Consider the following 27,807-nt stretch of genomic DNA (forward strand, 5'->3'; position numbering starts at 1 on the left):
CATTACAAAGAAAACATCTTATATACATGCCTGGTGACTGCCTGGTCAGTTAATCTCCCACATAGGGACCCTAGTAGGACTAACGTACTTTAGGCCTTCTCCACAGGGCCTGCCTCTCTTGTTCACAGTCTCGTGTTTGTTCTTGGTTTGACTGTGAGTGACTCCTCTGTTCATGGCTGGTATTTTATACCGTTTCAAGTTCTTTGTCTCCCAGGCCTCTTACCAGGTCAAACCAGTATATGCTATTTGCCTTGAGGGAGGTGAGAGCGAAACTTCCACAGATTTGTTACTTGTCTTGTATCACTGGTGAGGATTAGCATCAGTTATCCCTCAGTGACTTCAGTTTTTGCAGAAAACCCTTTAGTTCATCTTTTGAGCCAGGAATACAAATAACATTTAAAATAGATGCAGCTGTTTTTGAATATTCCATGTGCCCATAACATCTGTCACATCTCAATGCAATAGGTAGGACCCTACCAAATTCATTGTCCGTTTTGATAAATTTCAAGGTCATAGGATTTTAAAAAATCTTAAATTTTGTGGTTTCACATATTTAAATCTGCAAGTTTCCGGTGTCGTAACGGTGGGGGTCCTGACCCAAAAGGAGGCTGTGAGGGGCTTGCAAGGTCATTGTTGGGGGTGGGGTTGCGGTATTGCCATCCTTAGTTCTGCACTGCTGCTGGCGGCGACACTGCCTTCAAAGCTGGGCACCCGGCCAGCAGCCACTGAGCTCTGATGGCAGCGCAGAAGTAAGGATGGCAATATTGTGAGCCCCATACAATAGCCACGTTTCTCAGAAGAGACCAGATTTCACAGTCCCTGACACGTTTTTCACAGCCATGAATTTGGTAGGCCCCTAGCAGTAGGCTTTGAATATTCAGTGTTTCTAAAGCATCACGTGTCACATTAGCTATACCAGTGTAAGGCACCTTTATACCCCTTAATTCCAGAGAAGAGGTTGTATAGATTTTACTACTTTGTTTGGATAGAAAGGTGGATTAAAAAAGTAGAAGAGTACAAAATTAACATGGCATACACATTGAATAGATTTAAAAACTGGCAAACTCTGGGTCTTGAGATGTAATTGTAAATAGGGAATCATCGTTGAATGTCTGTTTCTGCGGGGGTCCTACAGGGATCAGTTCTTGGCCCTATGCTATTTAACATTTTTATCAATGATCTGGAAGAAAACATAAAATCATTACTGATAGTTTGCAGACAACACACAAATAGGGGGAGTGGACAGGTCACTGGTAGAGAAAGGCGTGGATTATTTGGTAAGCAGAGCACAAGTAATGTGTTTTAATGCGGCTAAATGTAACCGTATACATCTAGGAACAATGTAAGCCATACTTATAGAATTGGGGACTCTATCCTGGGAAGTAGTGGTTCTGAAAAAGATTCGGGGATCATGGTGGGTAATGAACTAAACATGATCTCTCAATGCAGTTCTGTGGCCACAGGGGAAAATATGATCCTTGGATGTGTAAACTGGAGATTCTCGAGTAGGAGTAAAGAGGTGGTTATGCCTTTGTGTGTGTTAGTGGTGCAGCCACTGCTGGAATTCAGTGTCCAGTTTTGGTGTCCATAATTCAAGAAGGATGTTGATAAATGGGAGAGGGTTCAGAGAAAAGTCATGTGAATGATATTAAAGGATTAGAAAACCTGTCTTATAGCGATAGGCTCAAGGAACTCAATATATTTACTAGGGCTGTTGATTAATCGCAGTGAACTCACGCGATTAACTCAAAAAAAAATTAATTGCGATTAATGGCCGTTTCAATTGCACTGTTAAAAAATAGAATATCAATTGAAATTTCTTAAATAATTTGGATATTTTTCTACATTTTCAAATATTGATTTCAATAACAATACAGAATACAAAGTGTAGAGTGATCACTTTATATTATTTGTAGTAAATATTTACACTGTAAAAACAATAAAGGAAATAGTATTTTTCAATTCACCTCATACACATACTGTAGTGCAAGCTCTTTATTGTGAAAGCGCAAGTTACGAATGTAGATTTTTTTTTTTTGTTACATAAATGCATTCAAAAACAAAACAATGTAAAACTTCAGAGCCCTACAAGTCCACTCAATGCTACTTCTTGTTCAGCCACTCGCTAAGACAAATAAGTTTGTTTACATTTAGGGGAGATAATTCTGGCCATTTCTTATTTACAGTGTCACCTAAGAGTGAAAAGAGATGTTCGCATGACACTTTTGTAGCCAGCATTGCAAGGTACTTACATGCCAGATATGCTAAACGTTTGTGTGCCCCTTCGTGCTTTGGCCATCATTCCAGAAGACATGCTTCCATGCTGATGACGCTAGTTAAAAAAAAATGCGTTAATTAAATTTGTGACTGAACTCCTTGTGGGAGAATTTTATGTGTCCTGCTCCGTGTTTTACCCGTATTCTGCCATATATTTCATGTTATAGCAGTCTCGGAGGATGACACTTTCACTACAGATTTGACAAAATGCAAAGAAAGTACTAATGTGAGATTTCTAAAGATAGCTACAGCACTCGACCCAAGGTTTAAGAATCTGAAGTGCCTTCCAAAATCTGATTGGGATCTAGAGCATGTTTTCAGAAATTTTAAAAACAGTATTCCGATGTGGAAACTTCAAAACCTGAACCACCAAAAAAGAGAATCAACCTTCTCCTGGTGCATCTGACTCATACGATGAAAATGAATGTGCGTCGGTTTGCGCTGCTTTGGATTGTTACTGAGCAGAACACGTCACCAGCATGGAAGCGTGTATTCTGGAATGGTGGTTGAAGCATGAAGGGACATATGAATCTTTAGTGCATCTGGCATGTAAATATCTTGCAACATCAGCTACAACAGTGCCATGCGAACTCCTGCTCTCACTTTGAGGTGACGTTGTAAACAAGAAGTGGGCAGCATTATCTCCTGCAAATGTAAACAAACTTGTTTGTCTGAGTGATTGACTGAACAAAGAAGTAGGACTGAGTGGACTTGCAGGCTCTAAAGTTTTGCATTGTTTTATTTTGAATAGTTATTTTTTATACATAAATCTATATTTGTAAGTATCATGAAAGTTGAAGAGATTGCACTACAGTACTTGTATTAAGTGAATTGAAAAATACTTTTGTTTACAGTGCCAATATTTATAATAAAAAATAAAGCGAGCACTGTACATTTTGTATTCTGTATTGTAATTGAAATCAATGTATTTGAAAATGTGAAAAACATCCAAAAATATTTATATAGTGTTCTATTATTGTTTAACAGCACAATGAATTAAAATTATTTTTTTTAATGCTGAACAGCCCTACCATTTACCTCAACAGAGGGAATGCTAAGGGGTGACTTGATCACAGCCTATAAATACCTACATGGGGAACAAACATTTGATAATGGACTCTTCTTTCTAGCACACAAAGGTATAGTAATGGCGGGATGTTGAAGCGAGACAAATTCAGACTGGAAATAAGTCATGCTTTTTAAAGTGAGGGTAATTAGCCTCTGAAACAATTTATCAAGTATCGTAGTGGAATCTCGAACACTGGTGATTTTTAAATCAAGATTGGATTTTTAAAAAAGATATGCTGTAGTTCAAAAATTATTTTGGGGGAAGTTTTATGACCTGTGTCATACAGGAGATCAGCCTAGATGATCACAGTGATCCCATCTGACCTTGGAAACTGTTTGTTTTTTTTAAACCACAATAATTAAGTCAATCCAAAAACTCAGTAGACCAAGCCTAAGGTCCCCTTTATACTGCTCTCTGAAACCCACGTAGGTAGGTGTTGGGATTACCTGCATTTCTTAACAGCTGTGTACAACTCTGTAATAGTGTATTGGAGTCATTGCTACCCAGCTCTGAACAGCAGTTCTTCGAGTGCTTGCTCCTGTCTATTCCATTCTAAGTGTGTGCACACCCATGTGTACAGTCATCGGAGACTTTTGCCTTAGTGGTATCCATAGGGTTAGCTGTGGCGCCCCCTTGAGTGCCATGTTCATGCATCTGTGTATGAGGCACTGCTGACCCTACACCCTCTGTTCCTTCTTACCGCTCATGATGTTTGGTTGGAGTGCCTTGTCTTGCATGGCAAGAATGTTAGCGGTTCTTACAGTCCATTGTTCTGTCTCCTTTGTATTTAGTTGATAGGTACATAGTTAGACCATTAAGTTGAGTGGTAGAGTAGTAGTTTAGGAGTTAGATTCCCGATTGGGGACTTCACCTCGGAGTGGGGCATGCCCCATTCCGCAGGCTTTAAGCCATGCTCATCGTGCAGCCGGGCGATGCCCATTAGCAACCCCCACAAGTGGTGTTTGAGGGAGTCCCACAGAAAGGATAAGTGAAGGATCTGCAAAAACTTTTGCCCTCAAACTCAAAAAGAGCGGGATATCCACTTGAGGCTCCTCCTCAAGGAGGCTGCGCTTCGTCCTGCCTCAGAGACCGCTCAATCGGACTCCATGCCCGGCACTTTAGCATTGGCATGCAACGCGCTGCCAGCACCGGAATCTGCCCAGCACTGTTCCCCCTAGCGTAGGAGTCTGATGACCTCTTTAATGTCATACCCTCCTCCACCCCGGCCCGGCTCCCGTTGCCCGTCCACCCAGGGGTCCTGAAAATTGCTAAGTCTTTGGAGACCCCCTCTTCTGTTTCACCTTCCTCCAAGAAGGCGGAAAAGAGGTACTATGTCCCGGCAAGGGATTTGAATACCTGTATGCCCACCTTCCAGCAGGGTCCCTGGTCGTGTCTGCCATCAACAAAAGGGCTAGGCGAGCGGCACACAGAAAAATAAAGATGCCAGGACGCTGGACTTGTTTGGCAGCAAAATTTTTTCAATTGCCAGCCTGGAATTTTGGGTGTCTAACGATCAGGCCCTGCTAGGCAGGTACAATGTCAAACTGTGGGACTCCATCAGCAAGTTCAAGGAGGGCCTTCCACAATAGTTTGTCACCTTGGTAGTGGCGAGAGACGTTCTCCAGATGGTCTGGGATGCTATGGAGTTGGCGGCCAGGGTAGTTGCTTCTGTGGTGGTCATGAGCTGCAGCTCCTGGTTGCAGTCCTCCAGCCTGTCCCAGGAAATGCAGACTACCCTTCAGGACCTCCCATTTGAGGGAGCAGGGATCTTCTCGGAGCTGACAGATGCACAGCTCCACGGCTTTAAAGACTCCTGTGCTACCCTCTGTTCCTCAGGCCTGCAAACCCCTGAGTAGGTTAGAAAGCCGTTCCGTCTCCCGCCTCCTCTGTCTAGGTCCTGAGGCTTCCCCCAGTCCAGCTCCTACAGGAAGGACAGAGACAAAGGGTTTAAGTGGCAGTACCCTTCGTCTTCCCATTCCTCTGCCCAGCCTGGTTCTTCCAGAGGCCAAGGAAGCTGGAAGCAGGCATTTTGAGGATCCTGGAGACTGGTATGCTCCCTTTGACTTAAAGGACGTGTATTTTCGTATTTCCATTTTCCCAGGGCACAGGCATTCCCTCTGTTTTGTGATGGGCCTCTTCCGTTTTCAATCACGCATGGCCCTTCGGTCTCTTGTCAGCTCCAAGAGCGTTTACAAAGTGAATAGCGTCAGTGGCTCCTTACCTGAGGAGCCAAGGTGTGCAAATTTATCTGTATCTCAAAAACTTGTTAATTAATAAAGGGCTGATTCCGGGATCAGATGCAGTGTCCTCTCGACCTAGTTTGGTCCACCAATCGCGACCTGCAGCGGTTAATAAATGAGAAAAAGTCAACCTTAGTTCCAGCACACGACTTAGAGTTCATTGGAGCAGTCCTTGACTTTACGCGGGCCAGGACCTTCCTCCCTGAGACCCAGTCCCAGGCCATGGCAGACCTGATCTTGTGTGTGCAAGCCCACCTTCTTACCGGCGCTTATATGTGCCTGCGGTTGTTGAGCCACATGGCAGCCTGTACTTACGTGGTCTGCCATGCGCGGCTCCACCTCAGGCTGCTGCAGGCGTGGCTGGTGTCAGTCTGTGTCCCCAACAGACACAGCACAGACCATGTGGTGAAGGTCCCAGACCACATCCTGTTGTCACTTGCATGGTGGAAAAATTCTGCATTGGCATTGGAGGGAGTTCAGTTCGCGGCCCTCCCTCTGTTGGTTACCCTAGTCTCTGATGCTTCAGACCTGAGATGGGGAGCCTACCTGGGAAATCTCAGCATGCACGGTCATTGGTCCTGTCTTGATCATTCCCTACACATCAATGTCTGGGAGCTCAGAGCAGTCCACTTCGCCTGCCTGCCTTCCGACCTCACCTAAAGAGCTGAGTGGTCCAGGTTCTGATGGACAGTACAGCAGCTATGTTCCATATCAATAAGCAAGATGGAGCCAGGTCATCTACCCTTTGCCAAGAATCCCTTAGGCTATGGGACTTCTGTGTACAACACAACATCCATCTCATAGCTGCAGACTTCCCTGGAGCCAGGAACGCCTTGGCAGATCACCCATGGCGAGACTAGAAGGTCCTGCTGGGACGGTCTCTCCTTCCAGAAGCGGTCAGCAGCATCTTCCAGAGGTGGAGTACTCCCCAGGTAGATCTGTTTGCGTCCAGGCACAACAGGAAATGCCAGGTTTTCTGCTCCTTTCGGGAGCTTGACAGGGGCTTCCTGTCGGACGCTTTCCTGTTCCTGTGATTGGGGTGCTCTAATGTATGCCTTCCCCCTAGTTCCGTTGATCCACAGAGTCCTCATGAAAATCAAGCAGGACAGGGTGAAGATAATCCTCATCACACCACCACTGGTTTGGCATGCTACTGGACTTCTTGGTGGCTGCTCTGTTATGGCTACCGCTCCAGTTGGATGTGCTGTCACAAAACCACGACAGTCTTCTGCATCCAAACCTGGCAGCGCTGCACCTTATGGCTTGGCTGCTGCATGGTTAAATGCGGAGGAGCAGAAGTGCTCGGCTGGTGTCCAGCAGGTCCTGTTGGGCAGCAGAAAGCCCTCCACCAGAGCGACCTACCTGGCCAAATGAAAGTAGTTCGCTTGTTGGACCTTAGATAAAGGCATCCGGCACAAGCGGGCCTCTCTGCAGTTGGTCTTGGACTACTTTTGCATCTCAAGCTCCAAGGCCTGTCCCTTTCAACTATCAAGGTCCACTTGGCCACTCTCTCAGCCTTCCATCCGCCACTCCAAGGTAGGTCAGTTTTCATCCAGGACATGACTACCAGGTTCGTCAAGGGCATCGAGCACCTCTACCCGCACATCAGGGACCCCGTCCCTCTGTGGGACCTGAATCTTGTGCTGTCGCGGCTCACGAGACCCACCTTCGAGCCTCTGGCTTCCTGCTGTCTCCTTTTCCTTTCCATTTCCTGGAAAGTTGCATTCTTGATTGCAATAACATCTGCCTGCCCAGTCTCTGAGATCAGGGCTCTTACCTCAGAACCACCCTATACGGTCTTTTACAAAGACAACGTCCAGCTGCAGCCGCACCCGGCTTTCCTGCCTAAGGTGGTCTGTTTCATACGTGCCAGGACATTTAGTTACCTGGTTTTTCCCAAAGCCGCATAAGTCGGAGGAGGAGCATAGGTTGCATTCCCTAGACATCAGGAGGGCGCTAGCCTTCTACATTGAAAGGACTAAGCCATTCCGCAAGTTGGTGCAATTGTTCATCATAGTGGCAGACAGGATGAAAAGTTGTCCAGTGTCCGCTCAAAGAATTACTTTTTGGATTACTGCCTGCATTCACTGCTGCTACAATCATACAAGGATGCCATCTCCGGTGATCATGACCTCCCATTCAACCAGAGCGCAAGCCTCTTTGGCAGCTTTCTTAGCCCAAGTGCCTATCCAGGACATCTGTAAGGCGGCCACCTGGTCGTCCATACACATGTTAACATTTCATTACGCGCTTATCTAGCTGACCAGGAACAATGCTGGTTTCGGTGGAGCAATGTTGCAAGCCACAAGTCCGTGAACTCCAAGCCCACCTTGGAGGATTCTGCTTGTGTGTCCCCTAGAATGGAATTGACATGAGCAAGCACTTGAAGAAAAATGATTTCCTACTTTCCATAACTGTTGTTCTTGGAGATGTGTTGCTCATGTCCATTCCGTTACCTGCCCCTCTGTCAGAGTTGCTGGCAAGAAGGAACTGAGAGGGTGTAGGGTCGTCCGTACCTAATATACTGGCGCATGAGCTCGGCACTTAAGGGGGTGGCGCAGCTGACGCTACAGATACCAGTAAGGCAGAAGTCTCTAACTGTGCACGTGGGTGTGCGCACACCAAGAATGGAATGGACATGAGCAACACATCTTGAAGAACAACAGTTATGAATGGTAGGTAACTTTTTTTGTTTTTTGAAATTATTTGAACTAATTGCACTCTACACATTCATTAGAAGTATAGAACAAAAATACAGATGAGGTAGCTTAATCTACAACTGTTTTATCTCCTTAAAATCTGTGTACATGAGCTTTGCCCAAGGGGTAGTTATTTGTCCATAATTCAATTTGAATTGCTTTAAAAAGTACTAAAGAATGTATTATGGGCTGTAGGACTAAACACTTGATGTACTCTATTGAGAATACTGCTTTATAAGTCATTCGAGTATTAGGCTCTGATCTGGCAAATGCTTAGGTTACTCATATAAGCATTTGCCAGATTGGGTCCTGAAAAGGTCTCAAAACAACCTAAGAGACTCAACATCACATGCCATGGGATTATAATAATGGTTCTAGTCACACTGCCAGAACAGCCTCTTTCCAAGGAGCTGCTGCTTGTCCTTATTGACTCCCCAGGGGAGGGTGGCACTTCTCTAGGAACATTTTTTCCTAGCATTCTTTTCTGAGCCTGGCCCTTTAAGGTTGTAGTTGCTTGGTAAAGTCATATTTGAAATGGCCATTTTGCAACTGGCAGCTGCTGGTTGCATCTGTACATATTGTGTCCTCCCCTAAAAAGAAAAGGAGTACTTGTGGCACCTTAGAGACTAACCAATTTATTTGAGCATAAGCTTTCGTGAGCTACAGCTCAGAAGCCATTTCCAGCCCAACTTGATGATCACTTTAGATAAGCTATTACCAGCAGGACAGTGGGGTGGGAGGAGGTATTGTTTCATGATCTCTGTGTGTATATAATGTCTGCTGCAGTTTCCACGGTATGCATCCGATGAAGTGAGCTGTAGCTCACAAAAGCTCATGCTCAAATAAATTGGTTAGTGTCTAAGGTGCCACAAGTACTCCTTTTCTTTTTGCGAATATAGACTAACACGGCTGCTACTCTGAATCCTCCCCTAAAGTTTTCCCTTTCTAATTGCTGAGGAAATGAGACACTTTCACAGAGATATATGTATGTTCAATGTTTTCTTGTGCTCTTATCTGAATTAATATTATTTTTTGTCTGATCTTACATAGAAATATTCAGCTATTTCTAACTCTTGTCTGTAGGTATGCCTGAGAAATAATCCCCTTTATCATGCTGGAGCCGTGGCTTTTTCAATTAGCGCTGGAATCCCTAAAGTGGGTGTCTTAATGGAATCGGTTTGGAATATGAACGATAGCTGTAGGTTCCAGCTTCGATCACCAGAGAGCTTGAAAAACATGGAGAAAGCTAGCAAAACTACTGAGGCAAAGTAAGTGCGCTAAAAAGAATCTGTATATATTTTTGGAGTGAAAATTTACTAGTTTGGCAAAATATTAATTAAACATTAATATCGATATTAATTGAGATACCGATTAATTTAAACTGGCGATCACGAGTTTGCATCAAGCTTACATGAAGTTTCTAGCAGACTCTGATGAAATTAAACAAAATCCCCATAGATTCTGCAGCGTGCTGCTGTGAGCTCTTTCCTGATCTCACTGATGGAGATTACCTGGCAAATAACTATTCAGTAAAATGGATTATTTTAGGGGTAATGAGTGAGTGACACAAACCACTTATATAGTAGAACCTCTGCGTTATGAACACCTTGGGAATGAAGGTTGTTTGTAACTCTGAAATGTTCCTAACTCTAAATAAACTTTGATTCTTTCAAAAGTTTACAACTGAACATGGACTTAATTCAGCTTTGAAACTTTACTATGCAGAAGAAAAAGCCTGCTTTCCCTTCAATTTTTTAGTAGTTTACGTTTAACACAGTACTGTACTGTATTTGCCTGTGTGTGTGTGTGTGTCTGCTGCTGCCTGATTGTGTACTTCTGGTTCCAAATTAGGTGTGTGGTCAGTTTATAACTCTGTTTGTAACTCTCGGGTTTTACTGTACTCTTTAACATTAAATTGATGGGGTTTAGAAACAGAGCGGCATATGAAAAAGAGGACCGTCTTGTGAAGAATGTCAGGATAACTGAATCTGAAGGAGGAATTATCAGTGATGGGGATCAGGGTAGGCAGGCAAGCAAACAGAGGCATGACAGTGTCACTTGTTGAAACTACTAAACCATTAAAAAAAACTCTATTGGTCACTAAAAGAGATTTTTATAGGGCAGTTGTTGGTGATTCCAGTGTTCTCTGGTATTAGTAGGATTGCTTGATGTGAGAGGGGAAAACAGACTATTGGGATAACTGAGTTGTTAATATCAGACAGCCTGACTAAAAGTCTACAGGGTTACTGAGCACCATATTTATGCTTCAGTCTAGTTCAGCTAGTAAATTTTGTTCTGGAATTTGTGAGTGGAAGAGTGCCCTATTTACCTGTTGGGTCATTTGACTGTGCTTGTCTCTTCTCTTTACCCTACTCAACTTGAAAATCAATATGTTAATATATTTTTTAACTTCATAGTACTTATTTGAAAATTTCCAAAAATTAAGGGATGTATCATTTTTATAAGTTTTGAGCTTGCCTTAGTGCATTTACTGTAGAAGTTTGGAGTTGCTAAAATGTTTGCTTGTTTCCTTGGTTCTTAATCAGACCCTTTTCTGGAAAGTTGACATCTAATATGTATTTACCCTAATGTCCACCAACAATCAGAAATCCAGCTTTGTCTAAATAACTTCTTTCAAGTAAAAATTTAAGGCCACTTTTCTCCCTCCCTATGGTACCTACCAAATGGCCAGCTCAGCCATTACTTCCTCCTGGATAGATCAACTGATAACCTGCCAGATGTCACTGATGCTCTGGCCACTTCTCACAGCATTGGACACTACTTTTTCCTTTGTCCTAATACTGGGTCAGATGTTTCCACTACCATTCCTCTTTCCCATATCCTCCTCCTGCTTTTGACTGTCATTCCCTCCTCAGAGTGATTGCTAGTATAGCTCAGATGTAAAGGGTGAAGGTAATCTCTAGGGAAATTCAGTAAAATAGTGGTTTTCAACCTGTGGCCTGCGGACCCCTGAGGGTTCGCAGACTGTCTAAGATTTCCAAAGGGGTTCACTTCTCCATTTGAAACTTTTTTTTTAGCGGTTTGCAAATGACAAAAGGTTGAAAATCACAGCGGTAAAATAAGCAAGAACATTCAAGGTAAAGTCCTCATAGTTTCCAGAGGGCATTAGTCCACTTTTTTTTATTTTGTAGAGAAAAAAATATTTTTGAAATATATTTACTTTCCCAAATTGGAATAATAGCTTTTAATTATTATTGGTGAGGGACTGAAATTGCACCACATCTGTTGCAATTAGAAGTACGTAGATCTTCAGTACTTATTCTATAATTTTGGATAGCAAATAGCAAGTTAACACAATTTGAAAGAAAAATGTCTTGCTGATATCCTGTTTTGAGAGGTGGTAGCTGACTTGACCGTATTGCTTTTGGTTTGTGTTACTGAATTACTGATGTATTATATGTGACCATATTTATTGCTTTAGCTTTTATTTGCTTTTGGCTGAATGTCATTTCCAGCTGGTATTATTGTTTAGCTAGAACAATAAATGATGCTCTTATGTACTGTATATTATAGCAGGAGATTTTAAATTAGGTAAACTATTGATATTTTTTAACAGAACATGGTTGCTAGCTTATAACATCTTGTTATAACTTGACAACACACAATTTGGGGGGGAAGGAAAAAACAATCCAAAAGGGGTGATTCAGTTACTTTATCAACTAAATAGTTTGTTGAATATTTTAGTTGAGAGAGCTTTGAATCGGTGATGCCAAAATATAAAGGAAAACATTTGGAAGTGGTCAGACCTTAGATAAGGAGTATGGGGTTGAGCGAAATCTGGAGGTTTTTTTTTTTTATTATTCCTTCTCAAAATGAGACTCGGATTTACTGGTAAAGTCTGCATTTTCAAATTACCTAAATGTGCAGACGTTTTAACTGCCATCAAGATGTCACCACAAGTGTTCGAAACTATGGACGTTTAAACAGGAGTGTTATGTGAAGACTGAGACTCTTTTGTCTGCTGTGTTGTTTCATAGTGGTAGTAAAACTTTACTTGAACAATTGTGTATTTTAGTAAGCTGGAAATTGCTTCAGTCTTGGTACTCATTATATTGTGAAAAGCTGTGTTAGGTACTCTCTCCAAAGTTAGGGTTGCATCCAGCTTCCATTAAAAAGTCCTGTTAGCCCACTGATAACTCTGATTTGAAAAAAATTGATTTGGCCTGAAAATTTTCACGTACTCTTAAGAGCAAACTGTTTCTGTTAGTTCAGGGGTCTCAAACTCAAATGACCACGAGGGCCACATGAGGACTAGTGCATTGGCCTAAGGGCTGCATCACTGACCACCCCCTCTGCTGCCCTACCCCCACTCCACCCCTTCCGTGAGGTCCCGGCCCTGCCCCGCCTCTTCCCACCCCTTCCCTGTCCCCATTCCCACCCCAGCTCCACCCCCTTCCTGCCTCCAGGGGGTTCAGGAGGGGCGCAGGGAGCTTCAGGGGGCTCAGGGCAGGGGGTTAGGGTGCAGGGTGGGTGTGGGGTGTTGGCATGTGGCAGGGGGTTGGCGTGCAGAGGGTTCTGCTGCTGGAGAGGTTCTGGGGGTGGGTCCAGCCCAGCGTGCACCGGGGGCAGGGCAGGCTCCCTCCCTCCCTGCCTGCCTGCCCTGCCCCGGCGCTGCTCAGGGAAGCTGCCGGGACCTCAATCTGTGTGTTGCCCTGGTGCTCCTCCAGGCACATCCCCTGAAGCTCCCACTGGCCGAGGTTCCCTGTTCCCGGCCAATGGGAGCTTCGAGGGAGGTACCTGGAGGAGCGGCCAGGGCAACACACAGACCCCTGTCTCCTCCCACTCCCCCACCCCCAGGTCCCGGCACGGGGGCAGGGCAGGCAGGGAGGGAGCCTGCCCTACCTGTGATGCGCGCCGGGCTGGAGCCGCTCGTGGGGGAGGCTGGGGTGCCGAGGGGAGCTGGCGTGCGGCCCGCATGTTTGAGACCCCTGTGTTAGTTTGACACTTTTCTTACAACTTATTTTGAGTTTTATAGGTCACTTTAATAAATAAACACCTTTCTCGTCTTCCCTCCCTATCCTACCAAGTTAGTTCACATTTGGGGATGTTTTAACATTCCAAAATGTGGGATTTCAGCTCTCCATTGAGAACAATTATACAGCCAGACCTTGAGTAAGGAACATAGCATCATCTAGACATAACTTTATCCTAGTAGCTCTATAATGGGATATGTTTAAAAACATAGAAATTTAGATTTATATTAGGATTTTTACTGTTTCATTCTAAATTAAGAAATCTGTTTAAGTGTTTGCAAAAAGAAAAGTATTTTTATCTCTTACACAAGTTACAATGTAAAATGCTTGGCTAGATTAGCTTTTTGTTCATCAAAACAAGCCCAAGAAACAGTTTGTCCAAACCTTGAAATAGACTTTTCATTCTGGTAATGTTTTTTTCATAAATATAATTAAATTCTTAAATCCCAGGCCTGAAAGCAAACAGGAACCAGTGAAAACTGAAATGGGTCCACCACCATCCCCAGCTTCTACGTGTAGTGATGCATCTTCAATTGCAAGCAGCGCATCAATGCCATACAGTAAGTTTTACTTTAATAGTGTACTGTCTATATAACTAAAAAGAAAAGGAGTACTTGTGGCACCTTAGAGACTAACCAATTGATTTGAGCATAAGCTTTCGTGAGCTACAGCTCACTTCATCGGATGCATAGCTCACAAAAGCTTATGCTCAAATAAATTTGTTAGTCTCTAAGGTGCCACAAGTACTCCTTTTCTTTTTGCGAATACAGACTAACACAGCTGCTAATCTGAAACCTGTCTATATAACTGTAATATATCACAGTTACATTAAGTCAATCGCAATGTGTTTGTTTTAATTTATCTCTAGCACTGAAGAGTGCACTTTACAAGTAATTTTAAAATCAGTAAATGGGAGATGTCTTATGAATAGTGTAGTTAACAGAAATCTTTGAAAATGTAACTTTCTGACTGGCAAAATGCATTCTGGCTCTTCTACCGAACTGCAGTTCACTTTAATTTAAAAAAAAAGTCACAGTAGTCTTTAATCCATGGATGCTGAAAGTTCAGATTTGCCAGTGTCCTCCTACTGTTATTCTACTGTTGTTATTGCCACTGTTATTCTAATAAATTCTACATTTCTCTAATGTAGAATTTATTAGAATAACAGTGGGAGTTTAGTGCTGGGTATCTTAAAGTAAATATAGTAAATTTCAGTCATGGAGCTTGTAGATTTATACAAAAGTCAATAAATATGTGATGCTCATTGGTAGAAACACTGTAGTTGGTTATAACGAAAGTCTCTGTATAACTATTTTTGTATGTTTAGAACTTCCTGGAATTAAATTTTCCATGCTTGGTTTCAATCTAGAATTGAACTGGTTTTGAAAAATTGAGCAAGATCCATTCTTCAGTTTTTGAAGCGTGCAAGGGTAGCAGAAATATACCTTATGCACTTCCAGATTATTTTAAAACATTTCTATGTATTTTGCTCAGGCAGCTTAACTAGAGCAAGCTTCCAATTGGATAGTCTTCCACTGAGGACCTTCTTCCACTCTTATTGCACATACCCAAAGTAACAGTTTTAAAAATTTAGAAGTTCAGTATTGCACATATGCTATGAAACTGTTTTCTACTTGCATCAACAGTTCTCAGAATACCAAATGTACCACATTAAAAACTCAAAAGCACTTGTCTCTACCTTACCACCTTTGTGACTTTTAATCAGTATAGCCATAATGGATTCTTAGTCTGATACTATAATTTCAACAACTTCCTCATTTTGACCCCGTCCCTCCAGTTATGCACATAAAGTGTACTGAAGAGTCACATAATTACCTAGATTAGAGAACTTTAGGTTCTGACCTACAATACTAATTTTGTTATAGCCAATATCTAAATAGAAAGCTTTCAAAATAGAAAACTTTTATAGATTAGTTTTGAATGCAGTAACTGTTTTTTGACTTAAAATAGCTGTCTGTTTAATCTTTCTTCATAGAAAAGTTTAAGCACTAAAATCTTTGTGTTTACATAGTTATGTTCCAGCTATTAAAAGACCCCATGTTTTCAGCCCTGTGCTTATACATTTGTGTGGAATTTTAAATCTGTAAGTGCAGGGCTATAAATGTGTGGAGTTTATGAACCTTTCCTGTTTCTTTATTTAAAAAAATATGAAATCATATGTTCATGTATTATTGGTTAATATGAACCCTTATAAGTAAGGAAGCAAAGGGCCTCATACTAATGTTAACTCAGCCATGTTACGCTATTAACAAGAATACAAATGTGCATCTTAACACTTGCTCTTCAGATGTTGATCTTTAAAACAAAATTATAAGACTGCCATGAATACATTGCAACCCAGGTCCAAAATGTGTTCTATGACTTTTACCACAGTAATACTGTTTTATTCATCTGTCAAATATTGCCCTGGGCTAGTTGGCAGAGTTTTGCAAGGATGTCATAATTAATGCAGCATATTTAACATGTCTGAATTAAGGATCTTATGCTAACTTCAGCTTTTTAGGTTCCTTTATCGTAATTACCGTAACATTACAAGAACATTTGGTACTTTAATACTCTGAATCTTTAACATATGGAATAAACAGACATGGCTAGGAATGAATTAACATAACTAAGGAAGTCATAGCTTTAATAGACTTTTTTTTTAGTTTCTTTTTGTTGTTATGGAACAGCTTTACTGTTTGGTACAGATTTATTGGCAAAACATTTAAGTGACATTGAGAAATTCTGTTATGCTACCCTGACTTCAGACAGTGTTAGAATCAAACTAAATTTTACTTCTGATTTAAATTTTGGTTTGAGTAATGGTACACTTCTGCAAAGTGTGTGTGTTAGGCATAAAGTAAGACCTCTGCTATATTTAGATGAAATATTTCAAGTTGCAGGTTTTTTGGTACTTATTATTTTGTTGTCGTTTAAGAACGACGACGGTCTACTCCTGCGCCGAAAGAAGAGGAGAAAGTGAATGAAGAGCAGTGGTCTCTTCGGGAAGTCGTGTTTGTAGAAGATGTTAAGAATGTTCCTGTTGGCAAGGTTTGTTTAAAATGAATTCTGACTGCTTTCCTTTTAATTGGTGTGAAACAACCTTTCCTTTCGATTGGCTGACTGTTCAGTTGGTTTTACTTTGGCTGTAAAGTGACCCAGTTCTGGGGACAGATGGGAGTATTGTTTGCTGTGCTTCTTCCCAGCACAACTTTTGTCATATTTTAACGTTTGTTCTTAACACAATCACTGATGCTCACCAACTGCAAACACACTGAGTCCAAGACACTGACTGTGAAAGAAGTAATCTTTGATTTTTCCCTGGACTTGATTCAAGCCTAGCATTGGAAGAAAGCACAAAGATTTGGCCTTGCTCAAAAGTTCTTATAAAGGAAGGAATTTAGCCCCCTGGGCTGTCTAGCAAAATCCTGGTGGGTCAAATAAACTACATTTTTGAGACAGCATCACCTGAAAATTTGCTTGAACAAATCTGTTGATAAAATGGGACCCCGGAAAACAAACAAGAACAAGATTCAGAGTAGAAATAAACTGACATGTTTACTGGAAACTGGGGAATAATCTTATTTCACTTTTTACTAAATGGCACCAGCAGGACATTTTACTTTATTCAAGAACAGCAGTTTGTCTGTTCCTATATATCTCAGGACCCCAAGCTCCTGTCTGAACCCACATGTGAAGGTGAACCTGCCTTCAGAGATCTTGCGCAGGATCAAGAGTGCCGAAGAGGGAGGTACTGTCTCTACACTGCACTGCCCTTTGTTTCCAACACTCCTTTGGTTCTGGCTTCGTGAAATTAGTTAGGAGGGATGAGGTCAGTTGGGCATTTTTCTGCTGTATTCTCTAAACTTGCGGAAAAGCCGGCACAATTTGTAGTGAACTGCAGAAACTTGCACTGCTTCCCTTTCTGAAAGGGGAAGATCCCATGATGAATTTCCACTTTCTCGTATGGATTATTGCTGCATACAGGAGGATTGAGTTATTTGTGTAAGAACACCCAAAAGCACTTTCAGATTTCTCTTGGGGACACTGTGTGTTCTAGTGGATAGGGCACTGAACTGGGAATCAGGATACTTGGATTCTGTTACTATTTCTGCCACTGATGTGGTCTGTGACTTTGCAAAAGCCATTTAATCTCTTTGCCTTTTGTCTGTCTCTTCCGTTTAGATTGTAAGTTCTTCAGGGCAGGGACGGTTTCTCGCTGTGTCTGTGTACAGTACCTGGCACAATAGTGCTAAATCTGGGGTGAGACCTCTACGTGACACTGTAATACACATAAAATAAATGAGGTTGAATTTGTTTTGTGCACACTGTTTTTGTGATGTGCAAATATAGCAGTCTTTCTGCCTGTAAATTTTTACAACTTACATATGTCCACAATTGCTAGTAAGGAGGCCCACCCATCAGGACAACTCAGTCACCTTTGCTGATTTTTTTTAAATATAGAAGGCTAGATGGCACCATAATAATGCAAACAATGTTTTTAAAAGTAAAACTAAAATGTTCAAGCTATGAAAAAGAAAGGGACAGGTCCAGCTGATCTTTACCCAACCCACCAATCCCACTGCTTTCAAGAATGCTTCCCTCCTTCTCCAGTAATCTCTGCAGACTCTCCTTTGTCTGAACAGAAATGAAGCCTACAAAACCTATTCCTCTCTTCCAAGAAATGGTATCAGGCATGAATGAACAGTTTGGAAAAAATAATTCTGTCTCCAATTCTTGTATTACCAACTAAAACAATCACACAGTTGTACTGCTGTTATTCATGTCCATCCTTTTGCCCTCGTTTTTTCTAATCATGAGATATCGAGTTGACTTATTTTAGAATGTGAACTCTTGATGGCCAGGAATGTGTTTTACGCACAATATTCATTTATGGTACTGTTTTAATAGCCATTTATATCTCTTAGATTGTAAATTCTTTAAGGTAGGGAAACTTTACTACCTATATATTTATATAGCACTGTAAAATGTACAATACAATATAAATGTCAGCCAATTTTAAGTTGAAAGCAATAGTATAAAAATAGATAGCAAAATAAAGATTTAGATAAACAGTAGCTTCCAGAACCCAGCATGCAAAAATAGACATGCACTTGTAATGTCCAGTGAAAGAGGGCAGAGAAATGCACGTTGCAACCTTACTGATTCAGATTGCTTAGCGTCTTTCTGTCCATGAAGTTGCGTAGAACAAGTTGGGGACACTGTTAATATCCACTTGAAAAATACTGTTCATTATGCTTCTGTCTTGCAAGCCTCCACAATAGCCAGGCTTGTTCATCTTGCAACAGTAGTCTTGGTAATTGTTTAACCTTTTTTAATGCTTTAGTGAATGGAAAGAGGATTTGGGTCCTCCTATTTTAGATTTATACATTGCATGTATCCCTAATTTTTAGATGCATACAGACTTCCAAATTGCAAACAGTTATCAGACATGTCAAAAAGACAAGATGACCTGCCCAGTTTTGAAATGGACTCAATCCTATTCTTTCCCAGTTGTCCCTCTGTGTGCCACCACCATCTTTGGAAAAGTAGATGTTTTGTACAACCTCCTACAGTATGAAATCAGGGCTCGGACAGATCAGGGTTTGTGAGACTTCCATAGCTTGAGGAAACTTCAATGAAAATCTTCTCCTAAGGCCTGCTACCTTAGACACCTCAGATATACTGATGTGTATTTGTTCCTTTTGTACTACACAGAAGGAATGGTCTGAGTGCAGTAACTCCTAGTTTATTGTATCCTTAAAAGACACTGGAAGACAGGAGAGCAGCAGAACTTATCAGATGGAAGCTCTTGGATGTAGGTTCAGGCTATTTCCCACACCTGTATTTTTTTTTTCCTAGTTTTGATGTTCCACTTTAATCCTAATCCTCATGGGTTTGGAACGGAATCCAAAGCATATTCCTCGAAGCCCTATGAGTCAAGGAGATCCTAATTAGAAGGTTGCCAAGGTGGTGAAAACAGATGGATACAGGAACAGGGAGTGAATATTATTCAGGACCAAAGTCTTGCACCTGCTATTTTAACTATTAGATGCTGCTGCTTGGAATGGTTGAAATCAGAAGTGTAGGGAAATTGGGTTGAAGCTGCTTCTGTCTTGTACTTTGGCAGCTGCAGTTCCATTCTGAAACTTCCTATTGGCAGTGTCCAGGGCTTCCCCAAACAGCTTCAGTCCATCAAACACATCCTGGATCAGATTGAGAGTTCAAGATAGTGTACATTTCTAAGTTCATAAGCCAAAATTTTTCTTTTGCTCTTGTGTGTAATACCCAAATTGGATTGAATGGGTAAAAAAGCTTGGCCAGAAAATTGGGATGTATCTTTTTAGGCAGTGCTTCAAATTCATTTAGTCTTTGTCTTAGTTTCTGGAATTTTTGCCTTGGGCCTCAACCCCATAGGAAAGATGCCTTAGAGGTACTCACATCTAACATAGTCTCTGAAAGGGTATGTAGCTCCTTTTCATGGCTGTACTTGTCTTAATCCATTATTCCTTTAGGCATGGCCTTTTGTACATGCTCTGAGTGTAAGGAAGTAGTCTTCTCTTTACATTAAAATAAGTATGGATTATATTGAAATAGGGCAAGCTATTAAACTGGTCCTGTTCAGTCCCATGGTGAATTGGTTTAAAAATGTAAAATTGCACTTTCACTTGGCTAGCTGTGCTGCTTTCTGGAGAGGAAATCCAGTCACCGTGGAGAGATGGAATATTTATGCAGAAAAATGTAATTTCTGAAAGGATCAGCTCTGTAATAGTCATCTTCCATGTTCTTTAATACTGGAGAGTGTCAGTCTAACATAGACTTCTACACTGAGCCCTAAGGAGAAGAACCTCAGCAGAATTGCCTCCATTTGTTGCTGAGGAACAGAACTTACCATTGAAATTTTTTTTTCCTGATCATTCAGAATATTTTTTTCTCCACTTCACTTTTTTAGTATAACTTAATGAAATGCACAAGAAAGCGCGCGTGTGTGTGTGTGTGTGTGTTCAATGTTAGTAAATGTATATCTTTGTGTGGTAAGTGGCAAACTTACTAAAATATTTCCTTTTCAACCAAATTTTAAAATACTGAAAAACTACGGTGGAATATAAAGAGAGAATAGTGAAAGTGAGCAGATGCCATGGAAGGTGAATATTGCTTTTGGAAACGTATTTAAACGTCAGCGTTTTTATCTGCTTGTCTTTGTTCTAAATAAGTTTTGTCTATTTAATGACAACTCTTAGAGGCTAACTCTTACTGAATGTACGACTGTGTACAACATATGCATATATTCTGTTGCTAAAATTGTAAAGTGAATATTGTATTTTAGTTTTTGATGGAATTTGCACAAATTGTGAGAAGCTGAACTAGCAGTGTGGAATGTCTAGCAAACAATTCTGTTTCTGAAAGAGATTTCGAAGTCAGGTATTTTTATTAAAAAGAATAAAATACCAGGGCTTAGTAGTGAGCTTCTTTCATTGAACTGAGACTAAAATAAACTGGGAATAAAAACGAGTCTGAGCAACTTGACTAATTTGGATTTGGATATTAGGAAATTTGGATATTAGAAATTTGGATATTAGGAAAAACTTTTTCACTAAGAGGGTGGTGAAACACTGGAATGCGTTACCTAGGGAGGTGGTAGAATCTCCTTCCTTAGAGGTTTTTAAGGTCAGGCTTGACAAAGCCCTGGCTGGGATGATTTAACTGGGAATTGGTCCTGCTTCGAGCAGGGGGTTGGACTAGATGACCTTCTGGGGTCCCTTCCAACCCTGATATTCTATGATTCTATGATTCTAATTTTACGAAAATGTTGCTGTTGTATACTGGTCAACTAATCTTTTTCTAAAGGCAAGTATATAATAGATCCAAACTCTTGGGTCTGTGTTCTCTGTATAACTGGGATCAGAGCATCCAGTTTTTACTTCCCAGTTGATTGCTTGATTCGTCAGTGGGTGGTCTATCCTGACTAGTCTGACACACATAAAAGCCAATAACTACTGTAGCATTTGTCAATGAAGGAGCTACCATAGTGGTCTTTTTTCAGGAGCTCGCTTCTAATCCCTTCTCTCCCAAATCTTCTTGAATGAAGGTTTTCCCTGGTTTTCCTAAATCAACTCTGAATGACCATTAGTTTCTTTCTAAATAAAGATTTTCAGTTTTGGTGCTTCTCCTTTAAAAAACAGTTTCCTTTTAGGGTCACTGCATTTTTCTTATTCTGTCTGTATTTCTTTTTTACTGACTATATAAAAAGCAGCTCAGTTGCTTTAAATGGTGACTGAAGTGTGATCAGAAGAAGTCTAGAGCAGATTTGTTTTAGGAAGATGTGTTGATTTGTTCGATGCTGGAGAGAATGCCAACTTTTTCCCCTGTAGCAGGTTATGTAAGTCTTGAAGATGGGAAAGAAGGAAACGTGGAAGATGGCCTCATAGCTCTCCGTGCTCGTGATAGAAGTTAAGACTGTACAGAGCCATCTGTTTTTAGAAGAGGCACAAGTGAAGACTTCCATAGCAACACTTAAACAGTCATTTGTGAGCTCCCATACGTTAAAGCAGTGGTTATGCCAAGGCTTCACTGTGGTCTCAAACACTCAGTCTACAGCACAGATCGCTGGAGAAACTGGCACTGAAGCCTCCCTTCAAGTGTAGATTATTTACTGACACTTTCTATGCCTAGTTTTCCCTGGAATGCCTGGATCAAACTGCTTGAGTCCTCCATGCAACATCATTCTTTTATTACCATTCCTGCTGGCTAAACTCTGGTCTAGAACATGTTCTCTCTTGACAGGGCCAGATTTGTGGCTTTACACCATGTTCTTACAACTTGTCAATCCTGTACGCTCTGTATTAATTGACGCAGAATAGGGCATCAAGCTCGCTCCCATCTCTGGGTGAGTGTGCCTCATGCTTTGGCACCACTGCCTGTAACACTGCCGGTTACGTTGTCGCCAGCCTTGGTGCCATCTCTCTTGATACAGGGTGTTAAAGCATCTTTTTCCATCAAAGCACTTGGTGGCCTGAAACTGGTTGGGAGAAGGGTTGCGAGTCCATAGGAGTCTCTGTTACCCTGAAGATTTAGAGGGAAGCTCTCCTACTCCTTACAACTCCATCGGAGTAGAGGAGGGTGCAGTAGTTGACTAGTGAACAAAATACTTCTTTTCTTTCCTTGCAGGCAGGGTACCTGCACCAATCTCACTTAATTGAGAGGCTAGCAAAAGCTTCAGAGTTACCATTATTCCTTGAGATGAAGGCCTTAGTAAATCTGAAGGCAGGTCTCATTACCTGGTTTTGACCAAAAGGTGAAAGTATTATTGGACCTTGATTCATCCTAGAAGCCTCAAAAGTTAAAGGAACGTTACACTTTTTCTGCTTATTTTTCTCTTGTACTTTTGAGAGACTGGTGACTGCAGCTGGAATGACCAAGGGACATGATGGCTTTGCAGTTTGGTGATTCATGAATGCAATGCTAAACTGAGGAACTTGTTTGGCAAGCATACCAGTCATGCATATATAATGAGCAACTCTTCAAGGGCAAGTATCACTTAAAATTTCAGAAGAAGTGTCTGAGGCTTTCGACTGCTTTTGTAAGGGGAAAGATGCATGTAGTGTAAATGTTCCTGGGTATGTGTGGCTGCATTCTTAGACTCGAGTTTTAATAGTAAACTATTTTTGAGATTGGATTGGGGCAGATAAGTAAGACCACTCTGTTCACCGGTTACTGTCTTGCGGCTCCTTTTCGTAGTCATTCCAAATACTGGATTAGGGATAGGCATGAAGAAATCCGTCTAAACAAATAGGTGCACAGGAACCCAGTAACTGCAGAAGAATAATGCCCCTAATAGCTAGGGGCTTCCGAGTTAAGACTTACTGACTCAGATCAAACTTCCATGCTCTGACAAAAAGGTTCAGGGTACATAAAACTACAGCTTTATCTCAAAGTTTTTAGTAACACATCAATTATATTTAATATTTTCTGCTTGTAGGTACTAAAAGTGGATGGTGCCTATGTTGCTGTGAAATTTCCAGGCACATCCAGTAATGCAAACTGTCAGAGCAGCTCTGGTTCAGATCCCGATCCTTCTTCCCTTCTCCAAGATTGTAGGCTGCTCAGAATAGATGAACTCCAGGTATGTTGGATGGAGAAATAAAAAAAAACAGGAATTTGAAATTTCCTCATGCTGTTTGCATACTGAAATCTTGCTCTTGTTTTTTAGGTAGTCAAAACTGGCGGGACTCCAAAAGTTCCAGACTGCTTCCAAAGGACTCCTAAAAAGCTGTGTATTCCTGAAAAAACAGAGATTCTAGCAGTGAATGTAGATTCAAAAGGTAAGTGTTTTCTGTAAACTACCCTGCTGCACTTCTTAGAAGTGTTTTTTCCCCTTTGTAGAAAACATTTCAACTGTCAGATTAAGGTGCATTCTTGTCTGCGTTGATTTAACAAATTATTAGAGATGCAATGGTTTGTATGTGTGTTCTGTTGTATTACAGAACGCCATCAACGAGAGATGTTTAATTTTTTTTCTTTCTTGTTCATGTACCCATGAAGGAGTGCATGCTGTCCTGAAGACTGGGAACTGGGTTCGATACTGCATATTTGACCTTGCTACAGGGAAAGCTGAGCAAGAAAATAACTTCCCCACTAGCAGCATTGCTTTCCTGGGTCAGAATGAGAGAAGTGTTGCCATTTTTACAGCTGGACAGGTTTGTTTGGGTTCTCTTGTTAATTTCCCTGTTAGAATTTAGTCATTTAAAGTGCTTTAGTGCTTTAGTTTTCCTAATCTGTAAAATGGAAATGCTGCTTACTTTTCTAAAACTCGTTTAAGGTTTGGAAGAGCTGGGATTTTTAAATGGTTTAAGGGAGCTAGGCATCCAACTCCCTTGACTTTCATTGAAAGTTAGGCACTTAAATACTTTTAAGCATGTCTGAAAATCACATATCAGAACTTTGAAATCCTTGGACGGAAGGCGCAAAGTATTTTTATTACAGAGGAAGTAGCTACTGCTTCAGTGAAGACTTCAGTGAACAGCAGATATGGCTTTGTTCAGGAGGAAAGAAGATTTTCATCTGACCCATTTCTGAACATTTGAAAATAGTAAAAACTATTTCATGCTCAGTGTGTTAAGCTTGTTAAGCATCTGTCTAATAGGATGTGAAGTGAATGTGTCTATAAGGAGCTTAATGAACATGTGATCACTGACACATGGCTGTGCAGCACATCCTCTCTTAGGAGCATTCTGAACTACTAAGTCTCCTGGAAGCACTTCCAGAAGACTGAAACTTCTTGAATGTTTCTCAGACCCACGATCTTATTAAATGGAGCCTCCTCTTTGGGTTCCTATGGCATCAAGGTTGATCAGGTTCCAATGTTGGTGTAAAGACAAATAGGGCTGGCTGTGGACTTGCATGCTTTGTTTGCAATATTTTGCAAATCAGAGTTTCTAAATCCTGTGATGTTAATCTGCTTCTTTTAAGTTTGTCATTCCCCTCCCCCTTTTAAAATAATAGAAATTACGGGTCAAAAGTATGTTAAATCAGTGTAGAATTTGCCTGGCTAAATACACAAGTCAGGTAATCCCAAATTTAAGGTTGAATAACAGACTTAACTCAGTATTGTAATGAATATGTAAGGGGGCCATCTTTAACTGCATATTGCTTATTTCTTGATGCAGATTATTATATAAAGGCTATAGAGAAAATATATCACACAGCAATATTGATATTTTTTCTATGTAGTGTAGGCAATCCATGACTTGCTTAGGTGACATAAGTGAATAATGGATCTGCAGGCATACATAGGTGTTTAGAAGAAGAAACAGAAAAAATAATATTCAGTGATTTCTGCAAGCTTTTGTATGATCCACATCTTTAGTAAAGATATGTAAGAAAATTTATTGTCAAAGGCACTGAAAATGTATAGAATTCATTTTTTCCATTCAGGTTTGTAAGTATTTTTCAATAAATTATGGTGTCAAAGATCCAGGTATTGTTAGGATTGATACATATTTCATTTTAATTGAGGTTTCATTTTTAAAGTAAGTTAACACTTACTTGTGCTAGGCCCTTCCCAGTCATTCAAGAAGGGGTGGTTCTTGTCCCAAGGAGCTCAATCTAAGAGGTTATGAATTTCAAATCAACTAGATTTCCTGTAGGCAGCATAACAGAAGTGAGTCTTTAGGAGGGATTTAAATGTAGAAATACATATTACATGATTTTGCAAAATGGTGATCTGGTGTTAATTTATTTTTATGTAGGAATCTCCTATTATTCTTAGAGATGGAAATGGAACTATCTATCCAATGGCAAAAGATTGCATGGGTGGAATAAGGGATCCCGACTGGCTTGATCTTCCACCTATTAGTAGTCTTGGAATGGGTGTTCATTCCTTAACAAATCTTCCTGCTAATTCAACCATCAAAAAGAAAGCTGCTATCATCATCATGGCTGTTGAGGTAATGTTCTGTGTTTTGCTTACTTCATTACTACGTGGTAATCTTAATAACTGCTTTTTAAAAACGGTAAATTAAAGCATCTTGATATTTAACTCTTTAAATTACCATTGCATTTCTACTCTTAGATGTCGTTTTAAATTAAGTAATCTTTTATAAACATGAAAACCAAACGCAACTATTTAGTAAACCAAAAGGTCTTTGACACAACTCCAGTATGAGATTTTTAAATTATTCTTTTATAATTGTTAGAATTATTAGGGATTATGCTTCTAAAGTTTAAAATATTGACTAGTGTGTCTTGCATAATATTGTATTATTCTATTATGAATGTATGTGTTTTCTCAAGTGATCAGAAGTTTGCCATCTTACTGTAAAGGCACTACAATTTGCCTGTAATTTGAACTAGTGCAGGAAATGTTAAAGGAGAAATTATAGGAGTGATTTCTTGTGAATCTCCACTGTTGTGACGTATAAAATCTCTGGGGAAGGACCTCTTGCTTGAATCCTCTGTAAAGTGCCATATACGCCTACAGCACCGTATAAATAATTATACAATATATTGTACACTAGTTTATGCAAAATGCCAAACATGCTGGAAGAACCTCCACTACTTCCTCTTAAATGGTTGCTGTGGTATATTAGCAGATTCCCTAAAGAATGGATTTATCATGTGTGCTGTACTGCTGCACATCATTCTAGACCAGGGGTCGGCAACCTGTGGTACACGTGCCAGAGACGGCACACAAGCCGATTTTTAATGGCACACTGCTGCCTGCCGGGGTCCTGGCCGCCGGCCCCGCTCAGCCCGTTGCCAAACCCAGGCCAGGACCCTGGCAGGCAGCAGCATGCCATTTAAAAATCCTGCCTGCCCCAGCCTGCTCTTCTCCGCTCCCCCACGGGGGCAGGGTGAAAAAGCTTGGTCCTACCAGCTGCTGCAGGGCAAGCAAGCTCCCCTCTCCCCCGCCTCTTCCCCCAGCCTGCGGGATTCCTGCCCCTCCTCCTCTCCCTCCCTGCCACTGATCAGCTGATGGCCCTTGCGAGAGGGAGCGTGCTTGCCACTCCGGGGAGGAAGCGGAGAAGAGGTGGGGATGGGACCTTGGGGAAGGGAGGTGGAATCAGGGCATATCCCCTCCAGCCCCCTGCCATGAGCCTCTCTGGGCAGGGAGCTGGGAGCAACCCCAGGACCCTAGCCCACACCCCCAGCCCCCTGCCCTGACCCCTGCTTCCCCCCACGCACGCAGGGGTCAGCCTTCTGCCCTGACCCCTGCACCCCCCACAACCCCAGCCCTGACTCCAGCACCCTCCACACATGCTCCCAGCCCTCTGCCCTGACCTCCTGCACCCTCCTCACACGCTCCCAACCCCCTCCACACCCCATGCCCTGACTCTATGGTACCACCCACATTCCCACCCCCACCCTGAGCACCAAACGGGAGCTTCTGCACCACCCCACCCCCCACACACACATTCCCACCTGCTCCCCTCGCACCAAATGGGAGCTTCCCAGATAAACACTCCACACCCAAACCTCTTGCCCCAACCCAGAGTCCCCTCCCTCATTCTAGCTCCTGGCCAGACCCTACACCCCAACCCCCAGCCTGCTCCTTCACCCTCAGCTCAGTGCAGAGAGAGAGGAGGAGAATGGGCTAGAACCAGGGAGAAGGTAGGTACCCACTCTGTGGGCAGGGCCGAGATCCCAGACCAGCAGTGGGCCGAGTGGGGCCAGCAGTCGGGACCCTGGCTGGCCGGAGCTGGCGGACGGAACTCTAAACCGGCAGCGGGCTGAGCCGCTCAGCCCACTGCTGGTCTGGGGTCCTGGCCACTGGCCCCACTCAGCCTGCTGCCAGTCTGGTGTTCTGGCTGCCTGCACCTTGCCAGCCGGGGTCCTGGCCGCAGGCCCCACTCAGCCTGCTGCCAGCCTAGGTGAACGGAACCCCAGGCTGGCAGTGGCCTGAGCTGGCCGGCGGCGTAAGATCAGCATTTTAATTTAATTTTAAAGGAAGCTTCTTAAACATTTTGAAAACCTCGTTTACTTTGTATACAACAATAGTTTAGTTATATAATATATAGACTTATAGC

The 27,807-nt window shown here is 41.8% G+C and overlaps 1 protein-coding gene across 1 annotated transcript in view; it reads left to right on the forward strand.

Moving 5' to 3' along the window:
* Positions 1 to 27,807, forward strand: part of UBR5 (ubiquitin protein ligase E3 component n-recognin 5) — a 140,917-nt gene that overhangs the window by 62,064 nt on the left and 51,046 nt on the right. The window contains exons 14-20 of the mRNA XM_073330413.1: positions 9,369 to 9,553; positions 13,730 to 13,839; positions 16,221 to 16,333; positions 23,262 to 23,405; positions 23,493 to 23,604; positions 23,825 to 23,979; positions 25,531 to 25,728. Of these exons, the coding sequence (XP_073186514.1) occupies positions 9,369 to 9,553; positions 13,730 to 13,839; positions 16,221 to 16,333; positions 23,262 to 23,405; positions 23,493 to 23,604; positions 23,825 to 23,979; positions 25,531 to 25,728 (1,017 nt within the window). The remainder of the gene's footprint in view (positions 1 to 9,368; positions 9,554 to 13,729; positions 13,840 to 16,220; positions 16,334 to 23,261; positions 23,406 to 23,492; positions 23,605 to 23,824; positions 23,980 to 25,530; positions 25,729 to 27,807) is intronic.

The sequence above is a fragment of the Lepidochelys kempii genome, chromosome 2, assembly GCF_965140265.1.
Source record: "Lepidochelys kempii isolate rLepKem1 chromosome 2, rLepKem1.hap2, whole genome shotgun sequence".
Taxonomy (NCBI): domain Eukaryota; kingdom Metazoa; phylum Chordata; order Testudines; family Cheloniidae; genus Lepidochelys; species Lepidochelys kempii.